Genomic DNA, 17,730 nt, shown 5'->3' on the forward strand with positions numbered 1-17,730 from the left:
TCATTCTCTTTCCAGTTCATTTGAATTCATTTTAATGACTTCTATCACACTTGCGCCTCTCTTTCTTCCTGACTGGATGTCAGGCCCCTTAAAGTTACATTAAATATTTGCTCATCCTGGGGCCTCCTCAGGAGGCCTCTGTCAGCAGACTTTCAAAAGCAGAGTCTTTAAATGCCTTATTGTCCTGAATGTAAGGTTCTGGTTTAAAGAACTGTCTGTCAAATAAACTCTCATTTGAAAAAACAAACCAAAGCTAAGACTCTACCAGTCAGCACGAAGAGAAACACAAGACAGAAAGTCTTAACTGAAGAGCAATTTCATCCATTCAGCATATATATACCGAGCATCTACCATGTTCCAGGGGCTGTTCCAGAGTCAGGGGATGTAGCCGCTAACCCAGCGGACTAACATCCCAGCCCGTATGGAGATTACATTCTAGTGGAAGGAGAGAGACAATTAACAAATGAGTAACATATGTGCTATAGCAGGTAGTGATAAGTGCCAGGGTGAGAAAATAAGGAATGAGATGGACAATGGGCAGCGGGGTGCCATTTTGAAAAGAGTGGTCAGGAAAGGCCTCACTGAGAAGGCGGTCTTTGAGCCACGACTGTGCTCTCTAAAGGAGTGAGCCCTATGGATTCTGGTTGGCACAGTTCTTCTTGCTCCTGACTCTTGGGTTCTGGGATGGTAGCCTGTTTGTCCACAGTAGTTTGTGAAATTTTTAATGAATTTATGTATCATTAGGAAATGGGGGGGGCACTAGAAGTTGTTAGACTGGAGAGAGACTATTATTGTGTTATTCCCACCTTACTTAAAAAAAATTTTTTTTAATGTTTATTTTGAGAGAGAGAGCAAGCATGAGCAGGGCAGGGGCAGAGAGAGAGAGGGCGGGTTCCAGGCTTTGAGCGTCAGCACAGAGCCCGACGTGGGGGGGCGAACTCATGGACAGCGACATCATGACCTGAGCGTAAGTCGGACGCTTAACCGGCTGAGCCACCCAGGCGCCCCTCCCACCTTACTTTAAAAAAAAAAGCATCTGCTATTTATTGAGTGCTTCCTATGTGCCAGGCAATATGCTAAGCGTTTTATATTAGTCACTCAATTAATTGGTATATTACTAATACCTATAGCAACACGTTGCTAGTACATTATTATACATTACTAATAGATTATTGTTCTAACAGCCCTAGAAGGTATTCATTCATTTGTTCAACGCATATCCGTTGCCAGGCCTTACCCCAGGTGCTGGGGTTATAGCAGTGAGCAAAATGAACTCCCTGTTCTCGTGTAGCTTAGCTAATAGGGGAAGATAGACAATAAACACATAACCATACAAGCATATAGAATGCCAAATGGTAAAACGTGGAATGGAGAACAACAGAGCAGGTAAAGAGCATAGAGAACGTGAGGTAGGGAAGGTGTGGGAGGGAGGAGATACTGTTCTACGTACTGGCTCATTTTTTTTATGGCTGATTCCAAGTGCCACCCTGGGTTGTACGACATTATGGTTAAAAGTCCTGTTTCTGGAATAACAGAGATCCGGATTTGACTCTGTGTTCTCCCAAAGACAAGTGATGTGACCCCAAACAAGTTATTCCTGGGCCTCAGTTTCCTTATCTGTAAAATGAGGATAATGTCACTTCGTAGGATTGGTGGGAGGATTAAATCAAATGAAATGAAATGATCTGCATAAAGCACCAAGCACAGTGTCCGGCACAAAACCAATGCTCTGAATTTTTGTCTTATTCATTGACCTGCGTGGATAATGTCTCACAAACTCCCATGGTAATGATGGCCACTATGGGAAAGAAGCCACGGGAAAACCAAACCCAAAACACCCTGGCTTGGTAATAGAGAATCCACCTGTGCTGGAGACAGAAAATTGGCCAGGTAACTTGTTAAACCCATACTGTTGCTTCCTTCTAGAAACGAAAATAGGAGGCCCTTGGGACACATATGGCAAAAGCTTTAACTCTGGTTTTTTTTCTGCATGGAATTAATGTGACGGGGAAGACAAGCCCTGTCACCAGTCATGTGATGAAGCAGCAGGACCAGAAGGGGACCTAGGCTGTCCAGCAGGTTTAGGACTGGATGACACAGGTCTTCAACTCTGCACACAGGGTTGGGGGAGGTATGGAGCCGGCAACCCCTCGGGTAGGGTCTCTCGTACCTGGGCTCTAACCTTTGCCGTTTTGGGGGTTCCTGCTCCAGGAGAGCGTCCTCAGCTGGCTAGAGCGGCCGTGCCGCGAGCGGGTGGGTTCTTAGGAATCAGGTGAGGTTTTCGAGGTCGGATGTTGGTCCATTCAACCCTGCCCTGCCCGTCTCCTTCCCTGCGCCAGAGAGGGCTCTGGGGGTGGGAGTGGGGGGGGCTGTAAGCCAAAGGAGCAGTAGCGGGATGTGAATCAGAGCCCCTTTTATCAGCCGCCGCCGAGGTACTCAAACCCCGATGTGGGATTCTGGGAAGGGCCTGAGCTGGAGCGTCCGGGAAGTTGGACGCGTGAGGCCTAACCTGAGCCTGCTTTTCCCACCCAGTGACACCGGCTTATCGGGCCGGGCCTAGTCGGGAGGCAGAAACCATAGAGTGATCTGACGACAGAGGTGAATTTAAAGAACTGTCAATCGGGCATCGAGTTGTTCCTAGGTCACCGAAAGGTCCCTGAAGGAACCCTAAGGTATACAGAGGTAGCAATTACGGGAAAGTTACCATCTCTAGGGCTGAGAGAGAAAGGGAAAGGTTGGAATTCTTAAAATGTAGAAGCTTGGAGGAGGGTTCCCGCAGCATTGGAACTCAGACCTTGGAGAATGGGGGCTGCCCGGCTGGCGCTGGTGTGTCTGAGGGGCTGCTGGGAGGCTGGTTTTGCAAGTGCTGGCTAACTGCAGACTGGATCCAGCGCAGCTACCAGGAGAAACTGCTGGGGGGGGGGGTTGCAGAATGGGGGTGCAGGGTGGAGAGCCGTTGCTAGGTTCCACTAACACTAACGGGAAGCAGACGGGAAGGAGTGTGTCCCTGGTTCCCTCCTCCAGCCTCACTGTCGCCCCCCACTGCCCCTATTGGCAGAGCATCAGGGAGCGGACTAGAGGAGTGTGGGGTGACAGCTGACACGTGATAGCTTAGTAAGTGGCATTCATGCCCAGGTGTAGGGGCTCAGGTACCGGATGGTGCATTTTCCGGCCGGGAAGGGGGTGGGGAATGCCTTTGGAGCAGAAGAAGAAATGCAGGAGCCGGGGAACTGAGCATTGTTGTCTCCCTTCCACTCCTACTAGTAAAATATAGCCCGTGAAAGTACTGTGTGCCTTATCAAATAAAATGGCAGCTCCCGCCTTGGGGGGTGGGGTGGGATCCCAGCAAGGGATGGGGCAGAAGCAAGGCAGAGATAGGGCAGGGGGCTTGGATCACCTATTTCCCCTCGTGGAGGAGGAGTAGAGGTGGTAGTTAACGTACGTCTAGCTTGGTGGCAGGCACATAGTAGGCATTCAAGGAATGGTGGCAGTTCTTACTCAAACGAAGGAAAGGTGCAAATAGTTTAGGGAATGAAGTAACTGGCGATAGTGGAGAGAGCCCAGAGTTTGGACTCAGAAGAGCTGAGTCTGTACTAGATAAGTGACTTGAAACAAGATACTTGCCTCTCTGAATGCGAAGTTTCCTTATGTGTAACGTAGAGATGATACTTGTGGGGACCAAGTGTCTTACAGTCGACCCTTAACATGTGGTCGCTGCTTTGTTCCATTATTAATTATAGAAATGATAAGCATGGTTATTTATTATTGGTGGTGCAAATCCTAAGTAGAAGAGACTTTAGTGATCATTTATTCTACTACAGCACTGTGCAGATGAAGAAACTGAGGCACAGAAAAAGGTCAGTAGCTCTATGGAGGTTAAGAGCATGGGCTACAGATCAGTGAGACCTGGGTTCAAGCCCTTGCTGTTCATTTCCACTTACTGGCTAGTCTCTCTCAGCTTCACAGTGCGGTGAGGATCACGGAAAAGAGTCCATTGCCCGACCCTCAGTAAGTGCTCAGTAAATAGCCCTGGACAGTTCCACTGGGCTTGATGAACAGAGAGAGCCCCTGAGGTCAGGGTTGGTTGGTCATGACAGTGACTTTCCTGTAGAACAGACCTTTCAGGTGAGCCTGGGCTCTCCATATGGTGAGAACACTCGAGATTTTCAGCCTCCCAATCATTTGCTTTATCATATTGAACGAGTCACTCTGTTTCTTCTCCCTGTGGTTTTTCCCTGTAAAGATCATGATACTTGACCTCATGTCTACTTCCTGGGGTCTTCTGGAAGCTGAAAAATGAAATGAGTGTCTCTGGAACCGGAGAGCCTTGGAGAAACTCATAAATAAATACGCTCAGATGACTAGTAATACCACAGCAGTATTGAGCCGGGGATCCTGGGACGGGAGGCTAGAATCCTGCTTTTAGAATTCAAATTGTTCTTGTTATAGTCAACTCTTAATTTTTATGTGCTAACTGGGAAAAATTATAACATGAATAAAAGAAGCCAGCTGGTGTTGATTGCTCTTCACTCTAAAATTTGAGGAAGGCATAAGAGACTATATTTTAAATCTCATTATCTCTCACCTGATTGCCTTCTTCAAAGCTATGAAGCTACGGGATGGTTCCAAGGCTCAGAGCCCCAGAACGGAGTCAGTGTGCCTGAATAATCCACAAACAGGACCATGCTTATCCCTGCAGTAGCCGTTTGTTTAGCCATTTATTAACCAGGCGTGGGGCTAAACTCTTCACCTGTAGGATCTCCTTTCATGCTTATTGTAACTCTGGGAAGGAGGGAGGTGTGTTCCTTTATCCATCTTTTATCAATTGAATCTCAGGTACGGAGGCTGGAGCGAATTGTACTTTTCAGTTCATTGTACTTTGCCATCCCTGGTCTGTGCACGACCCTTTCTTATCTTAGTTAATTAATTTGCTTGCTCCTTTTTACCCGTGTACCCCATACCCATTCACCCCCCCTTCCCCGTAAATACCTGCTCTATTTGTTTAATGTCTTGTCCTTCGTATATATTCTTAGGACACGTATATTTTGGGTTTGTGTATACGTATTTTAAATTTATGTAAAGTGATGTGTTCTATTTCATTGTCTTTAACTTGTCAACAACCGTTCTAACTGAAGCGCTGTGTTTTTAAGACCCAGCCACGTTGCTGTGGGTTTACTTAATGCATTGCTTCGAGCTGTGGACTGATGGTCCATGGTGTGCACCTACCGGAGTGACACATTCTCCTGCCTAGTGGTGGACAGCCAGGCTGCATTGGTGGCAGACTCCCTAGTGTCACAAACAAAGAAACACTGCCGCCCCGTATGTCTCCCTCTTGGGCTGTGTGAGGATTGCTTGGGGGTACGTGGTGAAGAATGGAATTGCCTAAGTAGTGCCGGAGGTAGGTGCCGTAATTTCCCCCAGTTTACAGATGGGGAAACGGAGGCTTTGAGAGTTTTAGTGACTTCTCAAAGTCACACAGGCAGTAATTAGCAGAGCCGGGATTCAAATTCATGCCTTCTTGCCGCCCAAACTCTACTGACAGTGGCTAGGCCATCAGTGTTCTCTGAGTATTTGAGACTTGAGGACATTTTACAAAAATCTAAAGGTCAATTTCACTGTAGTTGTTATGTTCTTAGAACCTGGAAATCCAGGCAGACTGGGTTTTTTTTTGTTTTTTGTTTTTTTTTCCGGAACACCTACTTCCCCAATCCCACAGCTGCATGGTAACTGGTTTTCTCTAATTTGCATATCCTGTGGGGCTGCAGTGCTCAAAGCTGCATTGGTCATCCAGAACTGGTACCGGGGCTACAGCACTCGACTGAAGGCCAGACAGCGCTATGCCCTCACCGTCTTCCAGTCCATCGAATACGCCGATGAACAGGGCCAATTGCAGGTCTGTTTTGCAAGCTCGTCTCTTCTTTGGGCAAAGTGCTTCTCTTTACCCCTTGTAATTGAAAACACAAAGAAAGTTGGGGTCCATTTTAAGCTGAGGAACCTTGGCGAAAACTGTAATGGAGGATGTAGTGACACTGCCTTGGAACTAGCCGTTCGGAGAGGGTGTGATTTGGGAGGAAGATGGTGTTTTTCAGTTCTGAAGTCCACATTTTGAAGAGGGCTGCCAGATGTCTAGTCAGCTAATGAAAAATGGCCTTATTCTGTTCTTGGGTACGTGCCCCAATAGTAAAGTTGTCACTTTATGAAGGAAAAAAATACTTTAAGGAGTTAAAAAATGGAAACATTTCCCAAGAACAAACCTGTGAGAGTTCTAGAAGAAAATATAGATGAGTGAGGAAGGCCTTTTTCAAGCTTGCAAAAGTGATGTATAAATCCAGCGTTAATGCTTATTAGCAGAAAAAAAAGTACATTTTTAACAATAAAAAGGAGGGAGGTATCTGTGCTATCCTGTGTGTCTCTGGGGGAGGTGCGGCTCACCAGCGAAGGGCCAGGAGGGAGGTGGGAGGCAGGTGGAGGTGGGACCTGTTAGCACCTAAGGCAGCTGGGAGATGACTGTTCCAGAAGAGTGAAGAGCACTTGCTTGGAACACCAACAGCATTTGCCACAGTAGCTGTTTGGGGGTCATCAATTGACTAATGTATTTTTTTTTTGTCCAGCTATCCAACTTCTTTTCCTTCATGTTGGAAAACTACGCACATATACATGAGAAAGATCCAGGTAAGTACAATGTTTAGTCTTTTGAAAAGCAGTCATTACATATTGAATTGCCCTCTTCAAGGGATGTAAACTCCGAAGATGGGAGAACGCTAAGAAATTAAAACGATGCTCACCTGTCTTACCTTTGCGACCCCCCCCCCCCCAACAACTGGTGAAATCAGGTCAAGTGGCTTTTTTCGCTGATTGTTGTTGACTTGACTAAATTGGTCATTTACTTTTTTTCACTTTGAAAAAGCTGAATTCGATTTCACTCAATGTTAATTTGCTGAACACCTTCTCTGAACCACAATCTCTTGATATACAGAAAGTAGCTTAGTAAAGAGGATCTTATTTTTTATCCACAAAAACTTTTGTGCCAAGAGATCAAACTGTCTTGAGGATCTCGTGAAACGAATCTGGGGGGAAATGGTGGCTTGGACACGGTTGTCTGTTTTGCCGCATAGCCAGCTGTCTGTCTCTCTGTCTCTTTATCATTTATTTAGTCCTTCTGAAATGACTAAGGAAATCATTTCAGGGACAGACAATGTAGAGATGGTTCAAAATGGTTTCAAAATGATGGTTATTCCCGGGGCATGCATTTGTTCTGCAAATCAAGATGCCTGTTGTTCTCTTCAAGGTAGATGCTAGACTCACAGACTCACTTTTCTTTAATTTGGGTCATTTTTTGGTTCTAATTAAAAGTATATGTCATCTAAGAGCTTCTTTTAAATCATCTAGCGAGCACCCTTCAAAGCGGCAAAAGAATAGTGTTTTAATGGCATGCCTTGAGCTGAGCGCATATGTATGAAACTAATTAAAGCATTTAATGATCCGTAGGAGCTTTCTAAATGGTAGAATAGCCAAACCTGAGGAGTGGGGAGTGGGCGGAAGTGGGTATTTTGCCATTTTCTTTCTTTCAGATAATTGCAATTTGGAGACAGTTGTTTGGCTTCATGTTCTTTGGCAAAATATTTCTGAGAGGAAATATAATGATGGTGAAATGAAACAGCACTCTTTTTGCTAATGACCTACTCTTTGGATCTGGTCTGTGTACTGGAATCACTTACCGAGATTCACAGACACAGATGGCTGGGTTCCAGCCCGGAGATATTTACTCAGGCTCTGTATTTTTAAAAAATCTGCATGTAAAAAAAAAAAAAAATCTGCAGGTGATTCAAAAATATTTAAAAATTTTTATCAAAGAAGGGGACAGTGTTTTAATCTTCTGATGTAGACTTTTCTTGAAGTCTAACCTATGACTCAGTACATTTTTTCAAAGTAAACAGGCCCTTGTAACCTGCGCCCAGAAGAAAGAAAACATTTTCAGAGCCACAGAAGCCTCTCTCCTGTCCAGTCACTTCCCAATTCCTCCATCATGACTTTCCTGTCTTCTGTATCCTAGATTGGTTTGGCTGGTTTTGAACTTCACTCCATAAATGGAAGCATACAGTGTTGAGTCTGTCTTTCACTCACCATTGTATTTGCGAGTGTCATCCACGCTGTTGCAATTTGGTCATTCTCATTGCTGAATAATACTTCACTTTATGAATATGCCAACACTGATCCGTTCTGTTGTTTATGGACATTTGGGTTGTTTGCAGTTTGGGTAATTTAAATGGTACTGCTATGCACATTCTTGTGCATGTCCTTTTCGGTGAACATACAGACCATTTTTTTCAGTTATCTATTGCTGCATAACAAAGCACCCCCAAATTTAGTGGCTTAAAAACAGCAACCATTTAACTCCTTGTGATTCTATGGATCACGCAGTTGAACAGGGCTCAGTGGGGATGGCATGTCTTTGTTCCATGTGGTGTCACTCAGCCTCACTCAACCTAGCTGGGCTGTGTAGGGAGGTCTAGGTGGGCCTACTCGCGTGGCCGGGACTTTGGTGTTGGCTCTGAACTTAGGTACCTCAATTCTTTCTGTCTAGCGGGATATCCCGGAATTCTTTACCCAGTAGCTGGATCCCAAGAGGACAAAGGCAGAAGCTACGACGCCTTTAAGGCCTATTCTTTGGAACTCACACAAAATCAGTTCTGCCGTATTCTGTCGGTCACAGCAGGTCACAAGGGCAGCCACAGATTCACAGGGTTAGGAGAGCTTCGGCTCTTGCCAGGGGAAGCAGTGGCATTCTACAGTAAAGGGATGCACACACAAAGAGGGGTGATGCACTGGGGGCCAGGATAAAGGTGGACCGCCACCCAGGAGTGGAAGTTTTGGGTTACAGGGCATGCGTATGTCCAGCTTTATTAGATACTGACAAACCGTCTTATACAATTATTGTACCAAGTTATATTGCCACCAGTGGATGATAGTTCCAGTTGCTCTCCGTTCTCTTCAACACTTGGAGTTGTCTGTCCTTTTCATTTTGGCCATTCTGCCAGGTATGTAGTGTCACATTTCTGCTTTAATTTGTGTTTCCTTGGTGAGCGTCGAAATTGTGTGCCTTTTTGTGTATTTATTGGCCATATGAACATCCTGTTTGGTGAAGTGCCTGTTCAGGTCTCCTTCCATCTTTCTATTGGGTTAGCCACTTTTTTTCTTACCAGTTTTGAAGAGTATCCAAGTATTCTAAATACGAGAATATGAACCTTTGTTAGAGAAACATGTTGCAAATATCTTCTCCTAGTCTTTGCCTTTTGTCTCCCCAATCTTTAAATGCTGTCTTTCGATGATAACAGACATTCTTGATTTTAATGTAGTACAATTTTTTTTTTCTCTTTATGGTTAGTGCTCTCTGCATCGTAATTGAGAAGTCTTCGCCTGGTATCAATGTGTGTGTGTGCATTTGTGCAAAAATAAATACAGGAGAAACCTATAGGATGAATCAGAAACTAATGACATTGTTTACCTACAGGGGATGAGTGGATGGGTGGGAATAGGGGAAAAGGAATGGGAGAGTTGGGTAGAGGACTGAGGGAGGAGTAACATTCCTCTGAACGTACCAAAATAGAACACACACAGTGACAAATGAAGTTCACCGTATTACAAACGAGTAACAAAATCACCTCATGGAGGTGGTGAAGAAACAAACTAATCTAAGTAACATTGGAGAATAGGGCTTTAAGTACAATGTGTCTTGATGAGGGTTCATTTATATTTTCGCTGTGTGGGGTTTGCCGAGCTTCTGTGATATCTAGGTTGGTATTTTCCATCAGGTTTAGGAAATTTTTACCCATTAATTATTTAAAATACCTTTCAAGTCTAAATATCTTTTTCTTTGTGCATCCCTACTTTTAAACTTAGAAGGCCTTGAAATATTTAAAATGTGGATCGCTATGCCTGTATTTCTAGATTTTTTTATGGTTTGGCTTTTAAAAATTTTAGCACTTCATACATTTTGGATTTTTTATATTAAGCTAAAAAAGGAAATTTGGATGCCTCGTGGTTGAAAACAATTTAAAACCACAGCTAAAAAGACAATGTCCAAGCAGTTAACCAATTTTTCCCACAATATTTCTGGTAATGTACCTTTTCACCATGGTTTATAGTACCTCCTTCATCGTGTATTCATTAAAAAATGTGTAATAGGGCATATTTCTAGGCTGTCGTTTCTCTTATACATCTCTCTATTATAGAGTCCTTGAATCTTACTGATCTGATTATTGACATAACAGAAAAATTGATGTACAGATTAGTTCTGTAGGTTATTTCCTTTAAAAAGTGTTCCAGCTTTATTGAAATATAATTGGCACATAACAATGTATAAATTTAAGGTATACAATGTGGTGATTTCACATACGTGTATATTATGAAATGATTACCACAATAAGGTTAGTTAACACTCCCCTCATCTCACAGTTACAATTCTTTTGTGCATGGCAAGAACTTTAAAAATGTACTCCTAGCAACTTTCAAGCACCCAAAAGAGGATTGTTGACTAGGGTCACTGTGCTGTGCATTACTGTAGGTTGCTTTCTGATGGCCCTCTTTGGTGGGATGGCTCCACACAACGTCCCCCAAGGCCTGTTTGGCAGAAGGGCTGTGACCCTAAGTGGGGTATATTTAGGGACCAGAAGATCACTTCACATTTCCGGAATAATGGTTTGAACTCTGAGGCACAGGGTTGGCGGAGACATTCTGGGTGTTGCGCCGGTGGGAGGTGACCTGGAAGCAATTCATTCCTGCGTCCTACTACTTAGTTGCTCAAACCAGTTCCTAGGACTTGATGGGGAGACTTGACACATCCACCGCACAGGTAGAGAGCGGCAGCCGCTGTACGTAACAGTAGGTTTAAACTAGAGCTTGATGGAAGTGGGGAGTGTGATGGAGTGTGCGCAAGTGTTGTTTTGACTATTCTTTCTGCTTCCCCGCTCGGCCAAAACGTCCTATCAGACCCAGCTATTTTATACTTTTTGTTGTTATGGTCAATAGGTTATTTTCCCCATTCTGTCTCCCCGGTGATTCTTGGTAGTCTTTAACAAGCCTTTGATTCATACCTGTTTGTATTGTGCTCCTGTCGAATAACAATGTTAATGAAATTATTATTGCTGGCATTTGTTAAATGTTTGCCGTGTGCCATGTCTTTTAAGTGCTTTAAATATTTCATTTAGTCTGCATGACAAACCACTGAGACTGCTAGTGTTATCATTCCCTTTTGTCAGATGGGAATGTTGAGGCTTAGGAAGTAACCTCCCGAGGTTATGCGTCTCAGCAGTGGTAAAGCTGTGGTTCAGACCACTGTGCTTAAACCTCTGTAGTATCGATCCTGTCAGTTCTGGGAGTTTCTCAATTGATTTTCGTGAGTATGGATATTTAATCACACTGGTCACAAGTAATGTTATTTTTGCATCTTTCTATCCGGTAGTCACTGCTCTTAATCCGGATTCATATTTGAGGAATGAAATAACTATAAATGCAGTTCAATTGGTGCTTTTTCCCCCCTAGCCATATTTGGAGCTTGTTTTCAAAGTGACACGTGGGTGGCAGAGGCAGAAATGTGTGTGTGTGTGTGTGTGTGTGTGTGTGTGTGTGTGTTTAATTGTGGGCTTTAAAATTTTCCCTGTCCAGATTTTGAGTTTTACTGGGAAAAAGAAACAATTATACGTGGTGGGGTATTTTTGAGGCGTTTTCTTTAGAACAACTTGTAAAGGTATCATTTGGTTATAATTCGAGATTTCATTATATTTAATTAGTTTAGATTCATGTTGACAGAATTGTGAATCAAATAGGTAAGGATTCATTCAAATTACGTGTTGCACAAATCTTCATGTATTGTTGGCATTCATTAAATTACTCTTATTAGTTATAATAGTTACAGCCCACAGTACTTGCCTTTGAACTGTTGAAGCTTTTGATTGTGTTCGTATTATGATCCTCCTTAGCTACCATATTAGGAAGAGGATCTATGTTATTTTTTTTAATGTGGCTAAAAATCAGCAAAAGGATTATGATTTTTAAAAAAAGGGCCACGATTTGATGTTTACTGATATTTCATTTTGGGTAGCTTTTTCTAAGAATTGGTGTAGGGAGATGGAACTTGTAAGGATTGGAGGTCAACGAATGTATGGAAAGAAGGGCCAGACCAAGCTTTTTTGGTGCATTTTAAAGAAGAAAAGCAATATTTTAATTTTGTTCCTAAAAAACAAGACTGCATTTTAATGACTGGAACTGATGCAATTGGCTTGATGTGCCAGCTGATGAGAAAGGGGGAGTGGACAGAGCATAGGTGAAGGCAGTGATTGGGAAAAGAAAATCATTTCATGCTTGTACTTCACGCAGTTGGGTTTACTCAATAAGTCAGTTATAAGGTAATCTAGTGAGGCTGGTGGGGCTCTTTTTATTTTTCCTTGTTGTTGTTGTTTGCCCAAGAGGAGCCCGATATTTTCATGTATAGAGTTAGGAAGATTTCTCTCTAAGAATGGAGCGGTATGGTCGTTAAGACGGTTAACTGGAGTATTTAGGCTTCACTGCTTGCAGAGTGGAATCTGAGATAAAATTTACCAAGCTCCTCTGCGTTTCTAATTTTCAAACATAAAATGGAATAATTAAGTTATTCTCAAATCTCAAATCAAATCCAAATGAGAAAAATACCCTGTGCTGGGCCACACTGAAGACAGACATTATTATTCCTAAATTTAACTTCTTATAAAACATCATCAACCACCACCAAAGAAGTATTGGAGTATACAATAACTTAGTAAGCGTGTTTAAGTTACCAAATATGACTTATTTTAGAAAAAAGTTTTCAACTTTAGTTCTTAACTGTCATCTCTCAGCACAAATGGATCGTGGAAAAAAACAAAAAACGTATTCTATTTACATCAGCTAACGTCACACCTTCCAAACATGTCCACTCTAAATATTCAAAAATATAGAAACTTCTTGCACAGAACTTCTGATTGATGGGCTTGGTAGCAATTCAATGCTCATGAGTTGAAGTGTACATCGTCATCTTCTGTAGCGGTTATCTATTAAGGAAATAATACTGTGTGTTAAACAACCACAATAGCTCGGTGGCAGGTTAAGGGACATTTCTTTTTGCCCACAAATCTACAGGTTATCTGAGTGCTTCTCCTGATCTTGGCAGGCTTGATTTGGTGGTTTTTCTCAGGTCTTGGCTAGAATTCACCCATGTATTCGGAGATCAGCTGGCTAATGACTGATCTAGGATGGCCTTGACTGGGGTGACTCCGTTTTGCTCCCCATAGTCTTGGAGCTTTCATCAGACTAGCTTGGGCTTTTTGGTAGTCGCATGGGTTCAAAAGAGAGAACATGGAAGCACGCAAGGCTTGTAGACTTTGGTGAGAGTAACTGCAAATCACGTGCAAAAGAGCAAGTCTAGGAGTTGGGAGGGACAATTGGAGTCACTTTTGCAATCAGTCTATACCGTATCCCCTTTCATCTTTCTCCACCTGAATTGGCCAGGTTTCTGTACTTGGGCTGGCTATTTCATAGGCAGTCTAGCAAGAAAGGGACTCTGAGTCTCAGCCCCTACTGATAGGGGCAGTGCAAACAATCTGTTAACGTAGAAATGTGTCTCTGAATGAGAGGCCCTTTGGGTATTTCTGCCTGTGGTTCGTCATCTAACTCTATTTGCTTTGTTAACAAGAAGAAAAAAAATCACACCAAAAAAATCTGTTTCTATCTGAAGAGAGAAACAAATCGATTACAGCCAGGTAAAGTTTGAAGTGTTTCACGGGAAAAACTGAATATTGCAGTTTAATTTTCTGTAGATCATGAATAGCACAGATGTTTGAATCAAATACAACGCACTGTTATGTTTTCAGCACTATTTGTAAAAATCCAAGATGTAAGAGTGGGCAAAAAAGGTAAAGGTAGTTTCAGAGCATCAGAGTACCTCGGCTGACCAGTTTTCCCTGTGTTTCTCCTTTTCCTCTCCACCAATCAATTCACTGCTTTGATACAGTATCCACTCAGGAAGGGAGGAGGGTGATTCATGTGAATATACCTAATGATCTGAGAACAGATCCTTCCTCATGGTTATATGTGAGATATCTTGGTATTCATAACATGTAGCACAGTGCCTTACACAGGCTCGATATTCAACAAGGTATCGATTGAATTTAAGTATGGTAATGTCTTTCCTTTTCCAGAAATAGCTGCTCGACTTTTCGGTAGCACCCTCCAGGACTACAAGGATAGACAGGACTATGTCGCATTTGTAGACGTCCCAAACTCCTATAACGGTCCTCGACTGCAGTTTCCTCTCACCTTTACTGATATTGACCTACTTGTTGACGCCTTCAAGCAACAACAGGCAAGTGGAAGCAGATACCGCCCTGATTCTTGTACATAACATGTGCTCAGTGACCATCCGTTGAATGAACGGATGAAAATACTGCAGCAGAAATGCGTTCTCTTGGGGAAAAGCTTCATACTGAGAGTTATCCTCTGCTTTGCTTCACCTATTGAACCGAAGTCTCCTCGGATGTACAGAAATCTCCTATCTATAGGCTCACTGCATTCCCTTTTTTTCTTTTTCTGAGCTATAATTCATATGTCATAAAATGCATCATTTTAAGGTGAGTGGTTTAAGGGTGAGGGGATGGGCAACATGGGCGAAAGGGACTGGGAGATCCAGGCTTTCAGTTATGGAGTAAGTCGTGAGGATAAAAGCTACAGCCTAGGGAATATAGTCAATGGTGTTGTAATGGTGTTGTATGGTGACAGATGGTAAGTACACTTGGGAGCACAGGGTAACGTGTAGACTTGTCGAATCACTGTCCTACACCTCAAACTAATGTAACATTGTGTGTCAACAATTCTTCAATTAAAAATAAAGTGTACAATTCAGAGATTGTTAGTATATTCACAAAACTACACAACCCTCACCAATATCTGATTCCAGAACATTTTTGTCACCTCACAAAGAAATGCCATACCCATTCCCATTCCCTTCTCCTTCACCCCTGGCAATCGCTAGTCTAGTTTCTGTCTCTGGGGATTTGTCTCTCTCGGACATTTCATACAAATGGAATTGCGTAATATGTAGCCGCTTGGGTCTGGCTTTTTCACTTAGCGTGTTTTTAAGGTACATTCATGTCCATTCATGTCATAGCATGTTTAACTTCTCCTTTATTGCTACGCATGTTATGTGGATATATATATTCGGTTATATGGATATACCACATTTCATTTATTCATTTGTCACTGATGGACATTGGGATTTTTTTCTACCTTTTGGCTCTCATGAAGTAACATTCACTTACAGGGCGCCTGGGTCGCTCAGGCGACTTCGGCTCAGGTCACGATCTCACTGTTTGTGAGTTCGAGCCCCGCATCGGGCTCTGTGCTGACAAGCTCGGAGCCTGGAGCCTGCTTCAGATTCTGTGTCTCCCTCTCTCTCTGCCTCTCCTCCACTTACACGCTGTCTCTCTCTCTCAAAAATAAACGTGAAAAAATTAAACAAGTATTCACTTACAAGTTTTTGTATAAACACGTTTTCAGTTCTGTTGAATATATGTGCCTAGGAGCAGAACTGCTTGGTCATATGGTAACTCTGTTTAACTTTCTGAGGAATCGCTACGCTCTTTTCCACAGTGGCTGTGCCATTTTACCTTCCCACCAGTGACGTGGGAGGGTTCCGATTTTTTCACATTTTTTGCCAACACTTGTTATTTGCTTTTGTTTTTTCTTTTTAATTTTATTTCTGTTATGGCCATCCTAGTTGTGTGTTAAGTGGTATCTCATTGTGGTTTTGATTTGCGTTTCCCCAATGACTGCAGATGTTTAGCATTTTTTCTTGTTTACTGGACATTTGTACACATTCTTTGGAGGAATGTCTATTCATATCTTTTGCCCATTTAAAAATCATGTTATTTGTCTTTTTATTATTGAGTTATTTGAGTTCTTTATATATTCTGGATACAAATCCCTTATCCGATACATGGTTTGAAAATTTTGTTTCATTCTGTAGATTGTCTTTTCTCTTTCTTGATAATGTCCTTTGATTCACGGAAGTTTCTAATTTGATGAAGTCCAATTTATCTATTTTTTCCTTTGGTTGTTTGTGCTTTTGGTGTTATATCTAAGAAGCCATGGCCAGATCCAAGGTCATGAAGATTTACCCCTTCTTTTTCCTTTTAAGAATTTTATAGTTTTAGCTCTACATTTAGTTCATGAAACACTTTCAGTTACTTTCTGTATATGGCACGAGGTAGCAAGGCTAATTAAGGCTCTGAATGAAGTATTTCAAATCGGTCACTCTAATTAAGCAAAAGTGGCTGATTAAAATTAACCTTTTCAGAAAATAAAATCTAAAAATAAACCTAACTAATGCCATGTAAATTGCTTCACTTGATGATATTTGAAGCCATATAATGTTGAGATGCCTTTTTAGCAAAGGTCTGTTACAACGTGGTATCCAGAGGAAAGAATTCTTTTCAAACCCATGGCAAAATTTTTAAGGACAACCGAATATGAAAGAAACCCAAATCTCAAAACCAATAATCGAAAGCAATCACTGGTATGAATCCCATCGGAGGAGGTGACATTCAAGACAGTCCGTTCAAGGAACTTCAGTAATTTAGCAAGTGCCTAAATCCCAGCACCTTTTTTTGAAGAGTCTGTTCCTTCCCTGCGCTGAGTGGTCTTGATACCCTCGTTGAGAGCTAGTAGACCTTAGATGTGTTGTTTTATGTCTGGACTCCCAGTTCGATTCCATTTGTGTATGTGTCTATCCTTATGCCACTACCACATTGTCTTGATTTCTGTAACTTTGTAGTAAGTTTTGAAATCAGGAACTATGAATCTTTCAATTTAGTTCTTTTTCCATAGGATTTTGGCATTTGGGTTCCCTTGCAGTGAACTTGAGGATTGGCGTTTCCATTTCTGCAAAGAAAGCTCATTGGGATTTTGGTAGGGGCTGCATTGAATCCGTGAATCACGTTGGTTAGTATTACCATCATGACAATATTAAGTCTTCCACCTCATAAACACAGGATGTGTTTCCATTTATTTAGGTTATCTTTGATTGCTTTCAGCCATGTTTTCTAGTTTTCAGCGCACAAGTGTTTCACTACCTTAAATGTATTCCTTGGTAGTTTATTCTTTTGATTACTGTTGTGAAAAGGGATTGCTTTCTTAATTCCCTTTTGGATTGCTCATTGTTGGTATATAGAAAGAGAACTGGTTTTGTGGGTTGAGCTTTTACTCTGCCACTTTGCTTTGCTGAATTCATTTATTAGCTCTAGTAGTTTGTGTGTGTGTGTATTTTGAAATAATCCATCTACGGGATCGTGTCATTTGAGAGTAGAGATAGCTTTAGTTGTTCCTTTTTGATTTAGATGCCATTTCTCTCTCTCTCTCTCTCTCTCTCTTTTTTTCCTAATTGCTCTGGCTAGAACTTTCAGTACAATGTTGAATAGCAGTGGTGAGGGCAGGCATGCTCGTCTTACTCTTGATCTTAGTGGGAAAGCTTTCGGTCTTTTACCATTGAGTTTGATGCTAGTTGTGGGTTTTTCATAGATGCCTTTCATCACGTTGAAGTTTTCTTCTATTCCTGGTTTTCTGAGTGGCTTTATCATAAAAAGCTGTTAGATGTTGTCACATACTTTGCATCAATTGAAAGGATCATGTGTTTTTTCCTTCACTCTATTAATGTGTGTTATTACA

The 17,730-nt window shown here is 42.1% G+C and overlaps 1 protein-coding gene across 3 annotated transcripts in view; it reads left to right on the forward strand.

The window, feature by feature from the left end:
- PPEF1 (protein phosphatase with EF-hand domain 1) overlaps positions 1–17,730 on the forward strand; it is a 108,178-nt gene that overhangs the window by 30,217 nt on the left and 60,231 nt on the right. For all 3 annotated transcript variants that reach the window (XM_027054561.2, XM_053202127.1, XM_027054562.2), the window contains 3 exons: positions 5,766–5,893; positions 6,612–6,672; positions 14,211–14,374. In XM_027054561.2, coding sequence (XP_026910362.1) covers positions 5,766–5,893; positions 6,612–6,672; positions 14,211–14,374 — 353 coding nt within the window. The remainder of the gene's footprint in view (positions 1–5,765; positions 5,894–6,611; positions 6,673–14,210; positions 14,375–17,730) is intronic.

The sequence above is a fragment of the Acinonyx jubatus genome, chromosome X, assembly GCF_027475565.1.
Source record: "Acinonyx jubatus isolate Ajub_Pintada_27869175 chromosome X, VMU_Ajub_asm_v1.0, whole genome shotgun sequence".
NCBI lineage: Eukaryota > Metazoa > Chordata > Mammalia > Carnivora > Felidae > Acinonyx > Acinonyx jubatus.